Source organism: Lithobates pipiens, unplaced genomic scaffold (assembly GCF_037356315.1).
Source record: "Lithobates pipiens isolate NorthernLeopardFrog02 unplaced genomic scaffold, aLitPip1_a1.2 Scaffold_13, whole genome shotgun sequence".
Lineage (NCBI taxonomy): Eukaryota > Metazoa > Chordata > Amphibia > Anura > Ranidae > Lithobates > Lithobates pipiens.
The window spans coordinates 456,647,653-456,663,960 of record NW_027507718.1 but is presented as its reverse complement, the minus strand read 5'-3'; the positions used below and the strand labels follow the sequence as shown (position 1 = coordinate 456,663,960).

General features: G+C 41.1%; 1 protein-coding gene across 1 annotated transcript in view; it reads left to right on the top strand.

The window, feature by feature from the left end:
* The window catches only part of LYAR (Ly1 antibody reactive), a 43,758-nt gene that overhangs the window by 10,739 nt on the left and 16,711 nt on the right, over window positions 1-16,308 (top strand). The window contains exons 3-8 of the mRNA XM_077477792.1: window positions 1,066-1,180; window positions 5,398-5,505; window positions 9,468-9,551; window positions 9,634-9,994; window positions 12,321-12,392; window positions 13,602-13,687. Coding sequence (XP_077333918.1) covers window positions 1,066-1,180; window positions 5,398-5,505; window positions 9,468-9,551; window positions 9,634-9,994; window positions 12,321-12,392; window positions 13,602-13,687 — 826 coding nt within the window. The remainder of the gene's footprint in view (window positions 1-1,065; window positions 1,181-5,397; window positions 5,506-9,467; window positions 9,552-9,633; window positions 9,995-12,320; window positions 12,393-13,601; window positions 13,688-16,308) is intronic.

Below are 16,308 nucleotides of genomic sequence, written 5' to 3'. Positions count from 1 at the left end.
CCCCTAAGGCATTGATGGCAAACCTTGGCACCCCAGATGTTTAGGAACTACATTTCCCATGATGCTCCACTACACTGCAGAGTGCCAGAGCATCATGGGAAATGTAGTTCCAAAACATCTGGGGTGCCAAGGTTCGCCATCACTGCCCTAAGGGGTCGAATGACAATTTGCCAGGGGTCACCGAATCCAGAGTCCCGCACCACTTTCCCAGCCTTTTTGCGGCCGCCCAGCTGGGCTGTTCCTGGAGCCCACGGACACCCACAAAGCCTCTGCAGTTGCCCATTCAGTTCACGCCATGGCTGGGTGGCAGAGACTAGAGGTCAGCTGACTGGTGTGGAATGTGAAGTGGGAGGGGCTAAAGGACACCTTATCTCCTGATTTCTGCATAGGTGTCGCTGCTAAACATCACAAAGTCAGAGACATAGTGAGTTGCCATTGAAAGTCCCCACTACAGTTCTCAGATCAGCAGATGGCCTTTATCAAGAGCACCTAAGTTGGTTGATCAGGACTTCCCGCTAGCACTGCCACTCATCCCATTCTTCACCCACCAAAGAGTAAGGGAAGGAATATAAATATTGAATACATGGAAAAGAGGGGGAGGAACAAAGAAACAGGGAGAGAAATAACGAGAAAGAAGGCTAGGGAGAGATGATGAAAGGAGAACAAAGAGAGTAGTACGTCCTAAAATGTACCATTAGGGGTTTTAATGCTGTACGAGTGGAAGGGACTCATTCATACCGTTGCACGACACAAGTGACACAATGCTGATTGGGGTCGGGAAGGGAAGTCTTTTAGGCTGCATTCACACTAAAGCATTTATGAACATGAGTGTCACAAATGTGATGCCACTTATTGTTAATGGTACCCCAAATGCAGCAACTTGATGTGGATTTTTGGCATGGTTGGAAAAGGACAAAAAGGCTTGAAGCTCAAAAAGGTGCACAAGCTACTTTGCTGTGCATAGGGCAGGCCATTGAAATGAATTGGTTACCCAATGCGCAAAAACATTGAATGGTTATGAATGGTACTCAGTTTTTGTGTTTTTATACTTTCTGTTCATTTCAGGGGAGATGATTATAAAAGTCATCTGAAGTGTATAAGTGAAGATCAGAAATATGGTGGGAAGGCTTTTGAAGCGAAGGCCAACAAGGGAGATGTGAAACAGCAGCAGTGGATTCAGGTATATATCACTGCCACAGACTGACAATGGTAGCATGTTTTTAGGTTGCTATAACACGATACTAAAGAGCACTACATATACTATAGCCTATGAAACAAAACTCTGGACAGAGCATAAAGGTTAATTGCCAGATTTTAGTAACTATAAAATATCCAAGCCATGCTGACCCAAAGCTACAAGAATATGGCATGCAGGTTGTTCAGTGCTTTTAAATTGGCACTTAATTGGTACAGTTTTACTGACCCTGCAGTAAAGCCTCTCCCCATGTCTTCCACGTAAGTAACCAATGACCATTTTTAGTTTTGCAAAGGATGGAAATTCCTCCTACTGGTCACTAATATAAAGTGGTGGTGGAGAAAAGAAAAAAAAGGGTCCCCTGCAGGATAATGGCATAATATGCTAGCATCACATACTAGCACAGTATGAAAGACTTGCCTTGGAATGAAGCCCTCCAGTGGTGCGCTGTCACCGATGATAGAACTTCCATCTTCACCCGGGTTCACAAACTTCAGCTGCTTGAATGGCTGAGCCGCGGCGATGTCACTCCAGCAGCACACCGTCCATTGAGAACGCAGTGCGCATGCGACAGTGATGTCACTGGCTGCTACTATTGTAAATATTTCCTAAATGGTGCATGTTTAGGAGATATGCATGTTTAGGATGTTTACTGTACCTACAGGTAATTCTTATCATAGGATTACCTGTAGTTACAAGTAAACAAGGTGGGCTTTACTACCACTTAAAGGGCTTTCTTCCCCCCCAGTGTAATGGGGCATTTCTTCTACTGACCACCAGTGTAAGGTAGCACTGCCCTGAACAAGACTAGTTTTTACTGTGTGGGTGGACACTATAAGTTTTTACTGCCTGTGTTTGTTTTCTTTCCATTTTTACTATCTGTTTTTATTTATTATTTTGTTATTATTAAAGGTATTTTCTTCATAGAGTAGGGAATGTTTAAAATCTGCTCTGGCTGTCAAGTATGCTAGATTGTCACAGTTCTTCTTCTTGTATTTTATATCTACAACTTGGTGATCAATCTAATGTATAGGGACCTGAAAATATAATATTACCAGGCTTTTCCCTGTGACCTAAAAATGATTTCACTGTTTCTTCTCTGAATTGGTTGAGGGGCTCCTTTTAACTATAGCCAGGCTGTGGGATAAGGCATAGATTAAAGGCTAAGTTCAACTTTTACAGAAAAAATAAATGCAAATGTTTGAAGGTTAAAAAATGTTAATTTTTTTTTTTATTTAATTTTTTTAAGGAGCCTGCAAAGTATTACACTCAGGATCAGTAGATTGCGAATGCAATTTCAGGATCTTGCACACTAGGGTTGATTTACTAAAGCCCCGTACACACTATCAGATTTTCTGCTGGTTTTTTTTCCTTCAGATTTACCAAAACCATATAATGTGAGGTCAAACCTTAGGAGTTTCAATGTGTATGCAATCAGGCAGGCCCTTGCACTACATGGTTTTGGTAAATCTGAAGACAAAAATCTGCAGAAAATCTGATAGTGTGTATGGGGCTTTACACTGGATATCTGGTGCAGCTGCTCATGGTAGCCAATCAGCTTCTAGCTTCAGCTTGTTCAATTAAGCTTTAAAAAAAAAATTCAAAGCTGATTGGTTTCTATGCACAGCTGCACCAAGTTTTGCACAGTCTTTGTAAATGAATCCCTCTGTCTCCAGCTTTCAGCTGTAGTTCTGTAGGGGCTGTCAGCTTGTAAGCTGATGGTAGTGTGAATGGACAATGAACGTGCTGATCATCACGCTTGTGGCCCATTCATACTACAAGTCATTTTGGCGAGGTGGAACACGGGACTTTTTTAACATTCACAGATTCCTGATGCTGTTTCTTAATATGACAGGTGTGAAGAGAAGATCCCCGACCCCCCCCCCCCCAAGTCACAGGAAAAGGGGAGGATTGGGGGTGCGGGGGGAGTTTGCTGAACATGTTACACCCTAAATATGGGTAGAACATGTATAGAAAGGTGAACTTATCCTTTAAACAGCTACTTACACTGCTGAAATACAAATGTGTGTACTGTTTTACCTGCCAAAGGAATGTGATCCTGTGCAGCTCAGATTTCGATCCTGTGGAAGCATGGCTTTGCACCCTCTGCCTACTGATTGGACAATGAAGGAAGAACAAGACTGAAGATGACATCCCTCTGCTCAGTCTGCTGTATTTTTCTGTCAGCAAATGCTGCAAGTGCTGTCCTTTCCTCTCCCAGCCTCAGTGCCTGTGCTGGGTATGATGACAGGAGGCTGATGTTAGGACTAATTAAATTGCTTATACTAGATGCATTAAGAGGGTGGTGGCAGGGGTGCTAAATCTATGACTTTAACCATTAACATGTGGGGGGGGGGGGGGGTTCATAGGAGGTTTTGTTTCTCTACGCCCACTAACCAAATTTGCTGAAAAATTGTAGGATAAAACGAATGCATGACTTTTTAGAAATTGGTTTAATGGTCACCAAAAAGCATTGTTTTAAACGTAAATCATATCTAAACCCAATAATAAAAATGTAGTATGTTGCAGCTCACCTCTCCCTAGATGTGGTGGTTGCATAAATTTTTTGTTGTTGTTTGGTTTGTTTTTGTTTGTTTTTTCATTTATTATACCTGGGAATCCTGCAGATAACACATTTTATGGCCTAAGGGTGACAGTGCTTACATTCTGTACTGATCTTCCCCTCCCCTCCCCTCCTCCATGACATGGGGGGGGGGGTATTCTGTAGCCCAAAGATAGTTTGGAAAGATGCTAACTGATAATGGTCAGGAAAGGCACGAGAGGGCAGGTTGCCCATTCGATTTCTGGCAGGGTCAGCAGTTACCTCTTGTGTCCCTCACACATTGTTGGGTATATAAAATAAACACAGGCTCACTTCTTATCCTTCACATTTTAAAAGAGAACAGCTTCTATTCCTACAGTACATCGTCACCAGTGTGTGGTTAAAAAAAGAGGGTTAACATAGACTAGAGGGTCAATATGGGGTAGCAGTTATATAATTAAATGGTTAATGATGGAGGTAATTTCATGACGTCAGTTATGTGTTGCCAGAAGCAAGGATATGTTTGTCTTTTAATTTGTACCCAATTTATAATTATTTCCATCTGCTCCATGTACCTGAAATCCTGTGAGCCCAAGTCATGTAATTTCCATTCCTTTAACTGCCACTTATAAATAGTTTTTCAGAGTAGCTTTTTGGAAGTGATTATAGGAGCATTCTGTATTTCCTGTGCTATACAAGTCTTATTCTGTTGGAATTTAAAAAGGAATTTTTCAATGGGTACATTCCACTTGGGACTGAATTTTCATTCAAAGCGCATGTAACCCCTAACAAAAGTATTTTTATACATATTTAATAAATGCAAAAAAAAAGTTGGTCCTAGAAAAATACAAATGTGCTTACTGTGCTCCCTACCTCCTGTGCCTCAGCTGACTGTTATTTGCCATTGTTTCCAGCTTTCTCTTCGGGCTATGGGACAACTACCTCCATATTATGGAGAGAGGGAGGTGTTATGTAGATCTAACACCAATGTTTAGATCTAAATATCATTGTTGTTAAATCCTTTCATAAATCTCATAAATTCACCAAATGTGAGCGTGTATAAATGCAGGCCAAATGTTCCAATTTCTGTTCCTAACTATGTGCCCTTGGCTTATATGTGAGTTAGCTGCACTTTCCCATAAACTTCTATTATGTCCCTCAGTTTGCATGCAGGACTTTAGTGCACTTTCAGAAAGCTCACCCAAACTGCATAATAGGAGCAGACTGTGATTGAAACTGATTTTAGCAGCTAACATACTGTGTGTTCCCACAGTATAAAAGAAATTCTGATAGGAAGAGCCTAGAGGCGATTCAGTTCGCATTGTGTGCTATACAAGTATTTCATTCATTCAAGAGAGGGCAGAGTGATGGCCATACCAGTTTACTGGTAGCTCCATCACTGTCCAGTCCTCAGGCTGGGACTGGGGAAAGGACACCACTTTTATTCCTTTAATGCCATAGAGAACATGGTTTCATGGGTTTTAAAGCCATGACAATTGTACAGCAGCTAATGGACACAAATCTGTAATTCTTCATGTCCCTGTTCTTACTGCTGTGAAAGTTCAAATAGTTTATGGTTTACTGTACAACTTTTTACTTCCCTCCCCTTCCAAGCCAGAAAGTACACACTTTGATTGTTTCCTTTTTCTTCCTATTACAGAAAATTCATGAAGTGATGAATAGACCTAACATTACTCCAAACCTGAAGAATATCTTGAATCAGATAAGCACTTATGATAACATCCCAAGAAAAAAAGCCAAATTTCAGGTAAGTCTAAAGCTGGCCATACTCTAGTAGAATTTCATTTTTGGTAGGTAGGTTTGATTTTCTAATGCTTGGTATAGTCAAATTGACAGTCATTTTTGTAATTCTGATTTTTTTTTTTTTAAGAATCAGAATTTCCATTCATACTAAAAATCAATGGTTACAACAAACATTTTAAAGTACTTTAACCGCTTCCCGACCAGCCGTCGCAGTTATACCGTGGCAGGTTGGCTCCCCTGCATGAGCCGTCATAGCTATACGTCGGCTCGCGGGGTCGGGATAGCAGGCGGCACGCCCGCTGTGCAACAGTGGTGTGCTTATGGCCGACGGTCATCATGGACGCCGGCCACGAGCGATCGTGAACAGGAGACACAGAACAGGGACAAGTGTGTGTAAACACATACTTCCCTGTTCTGTTCTGACAGGAGTGAGAGATCGTGAGTTCCTATTAGCGAGGAACCACGATCTGTCACTTCCTCTAGTCAGTCCCCTCCCTCTTCAGTTAGGATTGCCTCCCAGGGAACACAGTTAACCCCTTCACTGCCCCCTAAAGTTTACCCGTCCACTGCCAGTGACATTTTTACAGTAAACAATGCATTTTTATAGCATTGATCGCTGTATTAATGACAGTGGTCCCAAAAATGTGTCAAAATCGTCCGATGTGTCTGCCCATAATGTCACAGTCGCGATAAAAATCACAGATCACTGCCATTACTAGTAAAAAAAAAAATAATACTTATTGAGATTTTTACCAAAAATATGTAGACTATTACATCTCGGCCTAAACTGAGAAAAAAATTGCTTTTTTTACAAAATAAAAAAAAGGAGGGAGGGGGGATATTTATCATAGGAAAAAAGTACAAAATATTGTTTTTTTTTTTTTTTTGTTTTTCAAAATTGTCGCTCTTTTTTGGTTTATAGCACAAAAACTAAAAACCACAGAGGCGATCAAATACCACCAAAAGAAAGCTCTATCTGTGGGAAAAAAGGACCTAAATTTTGTTTTGGATGCAACATCGCACGACCGCGCAATTGTCGGCAGTGCCGAATTGCAAAAAGTGCTCTGGTCAGGAAGGGGTTAACCATGCATGGGACAGGGACACCCTGGAACAATGGGTGTCCCTGGACAAACCAAGCAAGTTAGTCTTGCTCTTTTATTCAATGCAGGAGGGTCTTTTACAGCAAATACATTGTATAAAACAAAATATCTGCTCAACTGAGCCACTAACTTGGCTCAGGCCAGTTCCTGACTAATGAGTGTTCACCAGCAAAAAAAGGCAGGTCTTGTACCTTTTTATATGTTCTTCCAGCCTTTTAAATACACGTGAGCGAGACCCTTGACGCTCACATAAAAAAAAGGCCTGCTGAGAGCAGTCATGAGGTCTGCTCCTAGGCAAGATGTTGACTTTATCCCACCCAAAGCACTACGGTCTCTGGGTTTAGGATGCAGAACAGGACTTGAGCCATAAGCCTATGAGACACCAAAGTGACACATACACACCATCCACAATCTTGCCAGCCAGCGCCTCACAATATATACACTATTTTGATCAGTTCTATTGTGTATCTCTAGGCAAAACTTTTTTTTTTGGCCATCTGTGTCCCAAAGATTTAACTTCACTTCCTGTCCCATTGCCAAACCAGGAAGTGAGAGAAAATCCCTGCAATTTAAGGGGATCTCTTGAGATCACCAGAACCAGTATACCCAATGAGAAGAGTTCCCCTCTATTACTTTTCTGGGGCCAGCCCAAAACTTGGGATTTTCTTTTAATTGCACTTTCAGTGATCATGTTAAACCGTACTAATAGGGTAGATCTCCCTAATGGGGGCATAGACAGCAATACGAATGCCAACAATCCAATCGTGTGTATGAGGCTTAAGACTAAATCGAAATTTGCTGCAAAAATTAGCACTGCAGTGTACTTCCACAGTATATACCCAGATGGCGACACCACTATACCAAGTTTTTAGCTTTACAACTCTCAATGTCAGGCTTAGACTTCAAGCCTGTTGGACTACGTGAACATCACCACACTGATCAGAGTTTCTCTGTTCTCGCCTGCTGTACCCAAGCAAATACCTTTTGGTGTCCACAACATGTTAGGATTGTAGAACTGTGCCCGCAATTGAGCCTGCTTTGACCACACAGCATGCTATTGACTTTTGTACATGATATGTGATAATAGATTAAATGCACAATTTTAAATATGGTTGGATGAAATTTTTATTTTCATAGTGTTACAAATGCTGTTTTTTGATCATGCTAAAAATCCCGTGCTTCAATTCTTGTCATCTGTCCTATGCCAGGAATGGGTTAGTAATGCATAAATGTTAATGCGAAGGGTAAGATCTTGATTTTTCTTTTAGCTATCTATGCACTGCTTTATGCTGCCTCAAATTAGGAAATGGAGGCATGTCCCGCATATAATTGGTAGCCCAGGTAGAGCCCCACTGTGGACGGCTACAGTTATACTTTGTTTTCCTATAGTCGCTATTAACCTCCCTGGCGGTATGATTAGTTCTGATTTTAGGTGCTGAGAGCGGTACAATTATTTTGCATAGAAATTTGGCATTTTATATTGTAGACCTGTAATTCTTAGCAATAACACACTTAAATCTGTCCAAACAAGAGTCTAGTAGATATCCCGGGTATGATATAGTTTTTAAACACAAAATCATAAATTATAATAATAAAAAAAATTTCCCCACAATTCACTATTGCTCAATTCTGCAAGTGTTCTAATTTATGATTGCTGTTTTCTAGCTAAAACCACTTTTGATGTAAAGGGACAGTTTTGGTTGCTATGGACAGTCTCCAGTTTCCAGGCTGAAAGAACAGTATACATCATATAAAACTGCATGCAGGGCATTGGACAAAGCACTGGAGACAAAAGGGTTGTGAAATTCATACAGTAATGTAATCTGTAAGATTACATTACTGTATGTATTATGATTTTTTAATTTTTTTTAATTTGCTGCCAGGCTCCGCTCCCATGTGTCGCGATGCTCGCAGGGAACGGAGCTCGGCACACAAAGGCTTCAGGCAGAGGACACAGCCCGCAGACACAGCGGGGGGACATCGAAGGACCCTGGGGACAAGGTAAGTATACCTCAACAGGACCCTGCAATGCAATCCTGAGTGTGGCTTGGGGTTACCGCTAATGGTACTGAAATTTAACCCTGAGCCACACTTAGGAAAAATATCAGGGAGGTTAAAGTGTTACTAAACCCAGGACCCTGCATTCACTATATCTGGTCTCTCACAGTACACAGAAATGCAGTTATTTTAGTAAATATCAACTGCTAAATACACTTTTTCATAAGCAGTATATAGCGGTCTTGTTACTTCAATCAGTGTCCAGCCGAGCATTGGTTAAAGCTTGTACCGAGTTTTCATTCTCTAACTGTCCTATGAGGCTGCATGAACCCTGACCTATTGTCTGGACAGTGCTGATTGGTCCTGTGTATATCACATGCACCCTCCCTCCCTCCCCCCCCCCCCCCCCCCCCCCCCCCAAAAAAAACTAGCAATACACACCAAACTGAGCATGTGCAGAGTGCTCAGCAGGCAGATTGGGGACTGTGGAAGGAGGGGAGGATCAGAGAAGACCGGGTCAAACAGGCTTTTTACACAATGCACATGATTAACTCCACGGTGAGTATAACGAGCATGCTTTAGTGCATATACAGACTGATTTTACTGTTGGGTTTAGTAACACATTAACCTGGACCATTTGAAATGACGGACACCCATGTGTTGCTTCAGCTGTCTCCCATACCACCCTTGAAGCCCAGTGTACTCTATTATGCAAATACTGACCAAATCTGAAAGAGACTTACTCTGACCCACCCCTCTCACATTTGGACCAAAATTGAGGTACAGTGCAAGATGGGTTGGAGCTTTTCCTTTTAAAAACTCTTGGTCCAGTTTACTTTATTTTTATTTATTTTTTATTTTTCTGCAGAACTGGATGAAGAACAGCCTAAAAATTCACAATCAAGCTATACAAGACAAAGTTTGGGAGATTTTCTCAGAAGCCACCAGCACAGTAAGTATTATTGAAGTAAATGCTAATGATTGGTGCATATCCGACTTTGACATTTACTTAGAAGTTTGGAATAATTTCACAGACAAAAGAAGCAGCTGGCAAAGAAACAGGAAAACCAGAGGACACAGCTGCTCCTGAAGAAACATCTCAAACTTCAGAAACCATGGAAGAAACTAAGAAGAGGAGCAAAAGGGAACGCAAGGAGGAAAGGCAGAAAAAGAATAAAAAAGAGAAGAAGGATCTGAACTCAGAGGAACAGACAGAAAATGAAACCAATAAAAGGGGCAAGAAACGCAAAATGGAAGAGGAGTGTCAAGAGGGTGAAGATGAGGATAGAACAGACAAAAAGAAGAAAAAGAAAAAGAAACGGGAAAATGATGGTGGGGATGTCCAGGAGAATGGCGAAGAAGAGCAAACACAGAGGAGGAAACCTGAAGAATCTGGTATAGTTAGATGTTTTTTGGAAACTGGCTGTAGTGTAGCTAATAAGCTACCCTTGTGGCTTTTGTGGACCATTCTTCCCTGCCTCATCCTTACTGCCCTGTTGGAAATTTACCATAATGCAGAGAAGGTCAAGCAGGTTGCTGGATAGCAGAGTATCACATGCAGGATCAGCTCAGAGTACAGGGAAGTTGCCCTTTTTGTCTTCTTTTGTTGGTTGTGTGCTAATGCATAAACCAAGTGTTCCTGTGGCAGCTCTGCACTATAGTATATCATAGTAAAATTACAGCAAGGGACAGTAAAGATAGCGTAGGAACCAGATTGCCCAGCGCTTCTAGAGTGGTCTTCTTTGTAACTGTTTTGGTGCATAAGTCTGCACTACTGCTGCTCTAAGCTGAATGGTGCTGTTCCCCAGTCAATGGCGAGGGAACAAGTTGAACTACATGAATGTTAAGTTTAAGGCTAGGCTATGGACTTTAAATGATTTACATACAGTATGTTAAAAAAAGAACAGTAAATTTGATTAAAAGCAAGACTTCACCATTTTGTGTAGCTGCAGATGCTGCAATCCATGCTGCAAATGATTGGTGCAAGTTGGATCTTAGCATTTGCTCTTCCCATCCCAGAGCTCTTGCTCTGTGTTCTAAATTAGAGATTGAAATTCTGCCATATCTGAAAGTACTTGTACTATAAACCTTGAGGATGATTTACTTTAAGGTAAACAGTCTGGTGTGTGGCAGCGCCCAACCCACATTCTTAATACAAGAACTTCTGATGTAATGCTTAGAAACCCATCCCACAGGTCCGAGTCCAACATTGATATAATAAACACCACACTTATAATGCCATTTCTTTTCATTAACTTTTATTGAAATCAAAAGCTTTGACTAAGACTGATAGAAAAGATTAAAGTGACACTAAACTGTGGTTAAAAAAAAATGTCCATTTAACCACTTCCTGCCAGCCGTACTCTCTCGGTGGGTGGGCTTTAGTGGCCACATATATCCAGCAGCATGATGTCACCACCGACAGGGCTTCCATCTTCCTTCCGGGTTGGCGGGCTCCGGTCCTTTGGATGGGCAGCGAGGACATCGCTCCCAGGAAGGTGAGCGGGGAATGCTGTTCATGGCACAGGACTCAGAACGGCATGGGTATGTGCAGGTGAGATCACAGGCAGCTTCACAAATATCCCCTAAACTGCATGTTTAGGAGATATTTACTGTACCTATAGCTAAGTCTTATTGTAGGCTTACCTATGAGTAAAAATCAACCAAGGGAGTTTACTCCCACTTTAATATATTTCTACTTGACTTTTCATATGAATTTTGTCGCCATGACTGTTCTCCATTACCTGGTCGGTCCGTTCTGTGCCTCTCCTCTTGATATTAGACTGACCACACTAAGCATGGCAGCCAATCCATGCTAGCATAGTTAGCTTACATCCACTGTCATCCAGCATTCAAATACAGGCAGGCTGTGCTTGTATCTTCCGTAGTCGGTGTAAATCCATGTCGCCTCGCCTTGAGTCACGGAAACTCGGCTGATCACCGATCCTAGTAAGGGGCCGATCCCAGCCCCTTACCATGTGATCAGCTGTCGGCCAATGACAGCTGATCACATGATGTAAACAAAAGCTCGGTGATCTTTTTTTTTCTCCTCACGCTAACAGCGTGAGGATAAAAAAACCCGATCACTGGCTTATGTTAAAGGAACATCGGTCCTGAAGAGGAAGGAGGTAAAGATGCCTCCTCTGTGCCATTCAGTACCCCCTGCCGGTGCCACCTATTGTCACCTGCCAGTGCCCACCAGTGCCACCTATCAATGCCCACTAGTGCCCCCCGTCACTGCTACCCATCGCTGCCCATCACCCATGGGCTGTGTACATTATATAAACCTTGTTTAAAATGGTACAAACAATACCATCCAGTGACGAGTGTTTGGCTACGTTCTTTTCTTTTCTTTTAACAAAAACATGTACCCCAAGAAGAAAACATCAATGTACCGCCTATCAACCTAGATCTAAAACTTTTTGTAGCAAAGCCTTCCCTGCTTGTCATAAATGAAATCTGCACCTCCCTTATTCTGTAATATAAATCAATAGAGAGCTTGGTTAGAACTTGTGATTTTTTTTTTTTTTTGAGGTTGAAAATCATTCACTGAAAATATTGAAGACTGGTGAGCAAAACAGACATAAAAATTGTATTTTCAGACAGAGGTCAGCAATAGTCGTCGCAATGTACCGACATTTCATATGTTGTCTCTTCTGCATAAACTGTTTACGTAAAGTGATTTTTTTTTTTTTTTTTTTTTTTTTTTTATTCCAAACAGAACAAGAAGATGATGTAGAAAACTGTGGGGAGGAGGAAAATGATGAAGAGAATAGTGTTAACAAATGTAAAGGTACATTTATTGCTGGACAAGGTTTTTGTTTTTTGTTTTTCTCTTTCACACAGGAACAGAGCTGAGGCTGTCAATCAGCTGGAGCTATCTCCCTTGTCAGAAGTGATTCATGCTGATAGAAGTGATTCATTCCTCCAGAAAAGTAGCAGACAGAAATTACACTTGGCGCTCTTAATTGAGACAGCTTACATACTATAGAGCAGGGGTCTCAAACTACAAGTCCCATCATGCCTCTGCCTGTGGGAGTCATGCTTGTAACTGTCAGGCTTGCAATGCCTCATGGGACTTGTAGTTTCGCAACAGCTGAAGGGACGCTAGTTAGAGACCCCTGCTATAGAGGGATATGCTTTGTTCGTATTTCACGTCTGAGGTTTACAACCTACTCTTAGAATTACAAAGTGTTAAATGCTCATTATGTCTGTGGGGTACAGTAACAGGCACTTTTACTTGCCTTACACCAATGATTGCTTATCATTATGTACAATGCTGGACTAGTAACTCTGTATTATACGTTAATGAAGCAAGAGTGCAACCACAGCCGTGAGTGGCTTGGAGGCGAGGCAGTAGGGGACTGATCGCACTGCTGGAGGGGCTCTGCTAAAAGGCAGAACTATATCTTTGTACTTCAGCCGCTAGACATAACAAGCATTTAACTGTTGCAGCGCATTGGGACCACTGCAAGGTTGGAATTTTTTCCAATTTCTGGAGATTAACTTTAATAACCTTGTGAACTAGAAAAGAAAAAACATTTTAAATTACAGTATAATGGAAAAAAGCAGGATCCCATTTTAACTGGGGACTTGTTTACATTGTGGTGTTCAGTAATACATTGCCACCAATCGGAAGCCAGCTTCTAAGCAGTTTAAAATGGTCATGATACTAAAGATTGATTTTTGGTTTCCTATTGGTTTACGGCACACCATTTCCCTTCTCTTGCCTTGTGTTCCTGCAAGGGAAATCTGGCAGCCTGTTAGTCACTTCTTGTCATTTCTGTGGCATAATCTCCTGGCCCTTTACATGGCAACTAGAAAAGTATTATTTGCGCATGTAACCCTTAGTTGTGTATAAAAGAGTTAGATATTTTCTTTCTTCCTTCATTGTATACATCGTCAGACTTTGCCTCATTGTATTAATAATGATATTAATGGTGATTGATAAGGTGACACAGTTGCGTTAAGGCTGGATAATCTGTTCACCTATATTTTACAGGTAAATTTAACTGGAAGGGAACTATCAAAGCTGTATTAAAGCAGGCTCCTGACAATGAACTTCCCATCAAGAAACTGAGGAAGAAGGTAAACTGTGCATGTATTGTATATGATCATTCTATCACATTCCAAACCTAAAATGCGTTTTTCACATTTCCTGTCATTATCTTATTTCCTATCATGGCTTCCTTCCTTCCTTCCTTCCTTCCTTCCTTCCTTCCTTCCTTCCTTTTTTTTTTTTTATCCCATTTCATTCTGAAAACATTTTAAGATGCTTGCAGGCTGTGTTCAAGGGACTCTGTGTCCAGAGAAGAAAGAAAAAAACTGATGGAATCACCATAACCAAATTTTAAAACGGAAATCCTGGTTTGAACTTTGATGTGTAAAACCTTCCTTTTTGAAATTTCTTATTCAAACTAGGCCCAACATTTAAATTTGCTGAAGTGATTCTAATGCTCTTTCCCACTTTCCCATTCCAATTTAGCTGAGGACTAGTTAGTAAATATAACGTTTATTGTTTACACAAGCCATTTTATAATTTAAATGCAGTGCTTATACACTAATTATAGAATAAAGCTTCTCGTATAAGGGTCCAATAAGTGCAGGTCTACACAAAGGGTTCTGAGAAGGATGCGTTGCCAATTACAGAAGTTCACCTGACCCTTACCCTAAGTGGTGGACTACTTAATCAAAAATAGTCAAATTCTCTTGAAAACAATCTACTCCAGCTCTCCACACATGTATGATGATGCATTCTTTAAACACTGACCCGATCCAGCATAAACGAGGTCTCGCTGCATAAGGAAATGGGCAAGGAGAGACTTCATTGGGCAGTATTACTGATAAGATTTATTTAAGAAGAAGCTCACAAACATAATAGTTAAAATTGGGTGTAAATCCTTATGACACTAAAGCCTGGTACACACTATCAGATTATTGGATGGATTTTTATCAGTTTTTTTGTTTGTTTTTTGCATGCTAGTCTCTTATTGAAAGTAAAGAGGTTACTCAACATACAAAAATTCTTGTATGACCGAATTCAACTTCAGAAGTGATGTAATGTGCTGAATAGTTTTGTATGTGTTCTTGTTTCTGAGCATGCGTAGTGTTGCTCTTACGATTTTTTTTTTTTTTGGGACAAAAACTGTACTAATTAAACGAAAATCAGACGTGGTGTCCACATATGACAAAAATCTTCTAGTCTGCACATCCGGTTTTTGTCATCTGGACTAAATTCTGAATCTGCTGTCGAAAGCATCCTACTAACGATCCAAAAATTGTCAGATCGCTCATCTGATGAAATTTTACTCCTGATTTTCTGATCGTGTGTACGGACCTTTTAGAATGTTTCCAACCGGTAAGATGGCCGACTACCAATCGTAAGGATGTCACGTGACCAGACTCCTCCCAACGCATACATGTGTGGAGAGCTGGAGGAGTTTTTAGTGTATAAACGCTGCATTTATACTGTACTACTATTGATCTCTTATATACCAGGAGAATTGTCAGCTGCTTTACCTTACAACTTGTGAATTTGTGGGTGAATTGTGATTTTTTTCATTTCAGAATTTTAATTGTTGTGGAAAAAAATCCTCTGCATTTCATTTTGAGGCTGATTTTCTAATATTTGCCAGACATTGAGGCTTTCCAGGCATATTCCAAGACAGCTACTGTGGTGACCAGGTTTCTGCTACCTGAAATGGTTACTACAGTCTTGTACTGAGAAACCCTATATTGCAAATTAGAGGTATTTTGTTAAAACAGGTTAAGGACCCTTTTACACAACTGTTCCAATGAGGTTGACCTGTCAGTTTTTCCTGGGATCTGATCGGGCGGAACGTTAACCCCTATGGACAGGCAGATGTAATTGGGTTTGTGTTAGTTTACACCCACCCACCTACCTCCAACCTGATCTAGTACACTAATAGAAAATGGAAGGGGAACTGTTCTCTTCTGTCCAGGCAGGATTGGATCAGAGGACAGACGGGTATAAACAGACAGTGGATTTAGACGCCCATAAAGCTGAGCACTGCCCCATGTGAAAGGGGCCTAAAGCTTCAGCATGGCCTTCTCCATCTTTAAAATAAACAGCTTGTCAGTGTGCAACCAGGAGTTCAGGGCAGTGACCCTTAAGTTACAGTACATATGTTGGAGGTGGATGTTTGTTTCTCTTAAACTTAGGTCATTCATCTCCACACCCTATTGTGGTTTTAGATTCCTGTCAACTACTGGTAGTGAAGCCAATTTGAGAAACTATTATCCGTGAAGTGAGTTGGGGTATAGACACCTGGGGCAATGGATGTCCTCAGATATAATGCATATTAGGGAATTGCAAGTTTGTACACACATGGGATTCACAGGGCAACTCTCTGAATACCACGAGGTGCTACTTAATGGTGGCTTACAGCAAGGTGATTATAGGAGTCTCTTTTGCAATGGTAAAAAGTGTATCAAAGCGGAGTTCCGCATGCAAATTTTTTTTTTTCTCTTATATTCACCGACCAATACAGCTCCTCTCTGTAACAAAATGGGTTGTTAGCCCTATCACTGGAGATTACTAGGCAAAATTGTAATACAACACTTCAGAACTTTTAGTTCTGCCCAGGGGGCGGTCCCTAGGCTACAATTCCCACAGTCTGCCCTAGCAGCCTCAGTTTTATTTTGCCTAGTGAAGAAGAAGCACCTAGGTACCCTGCGGGCCCATAGGT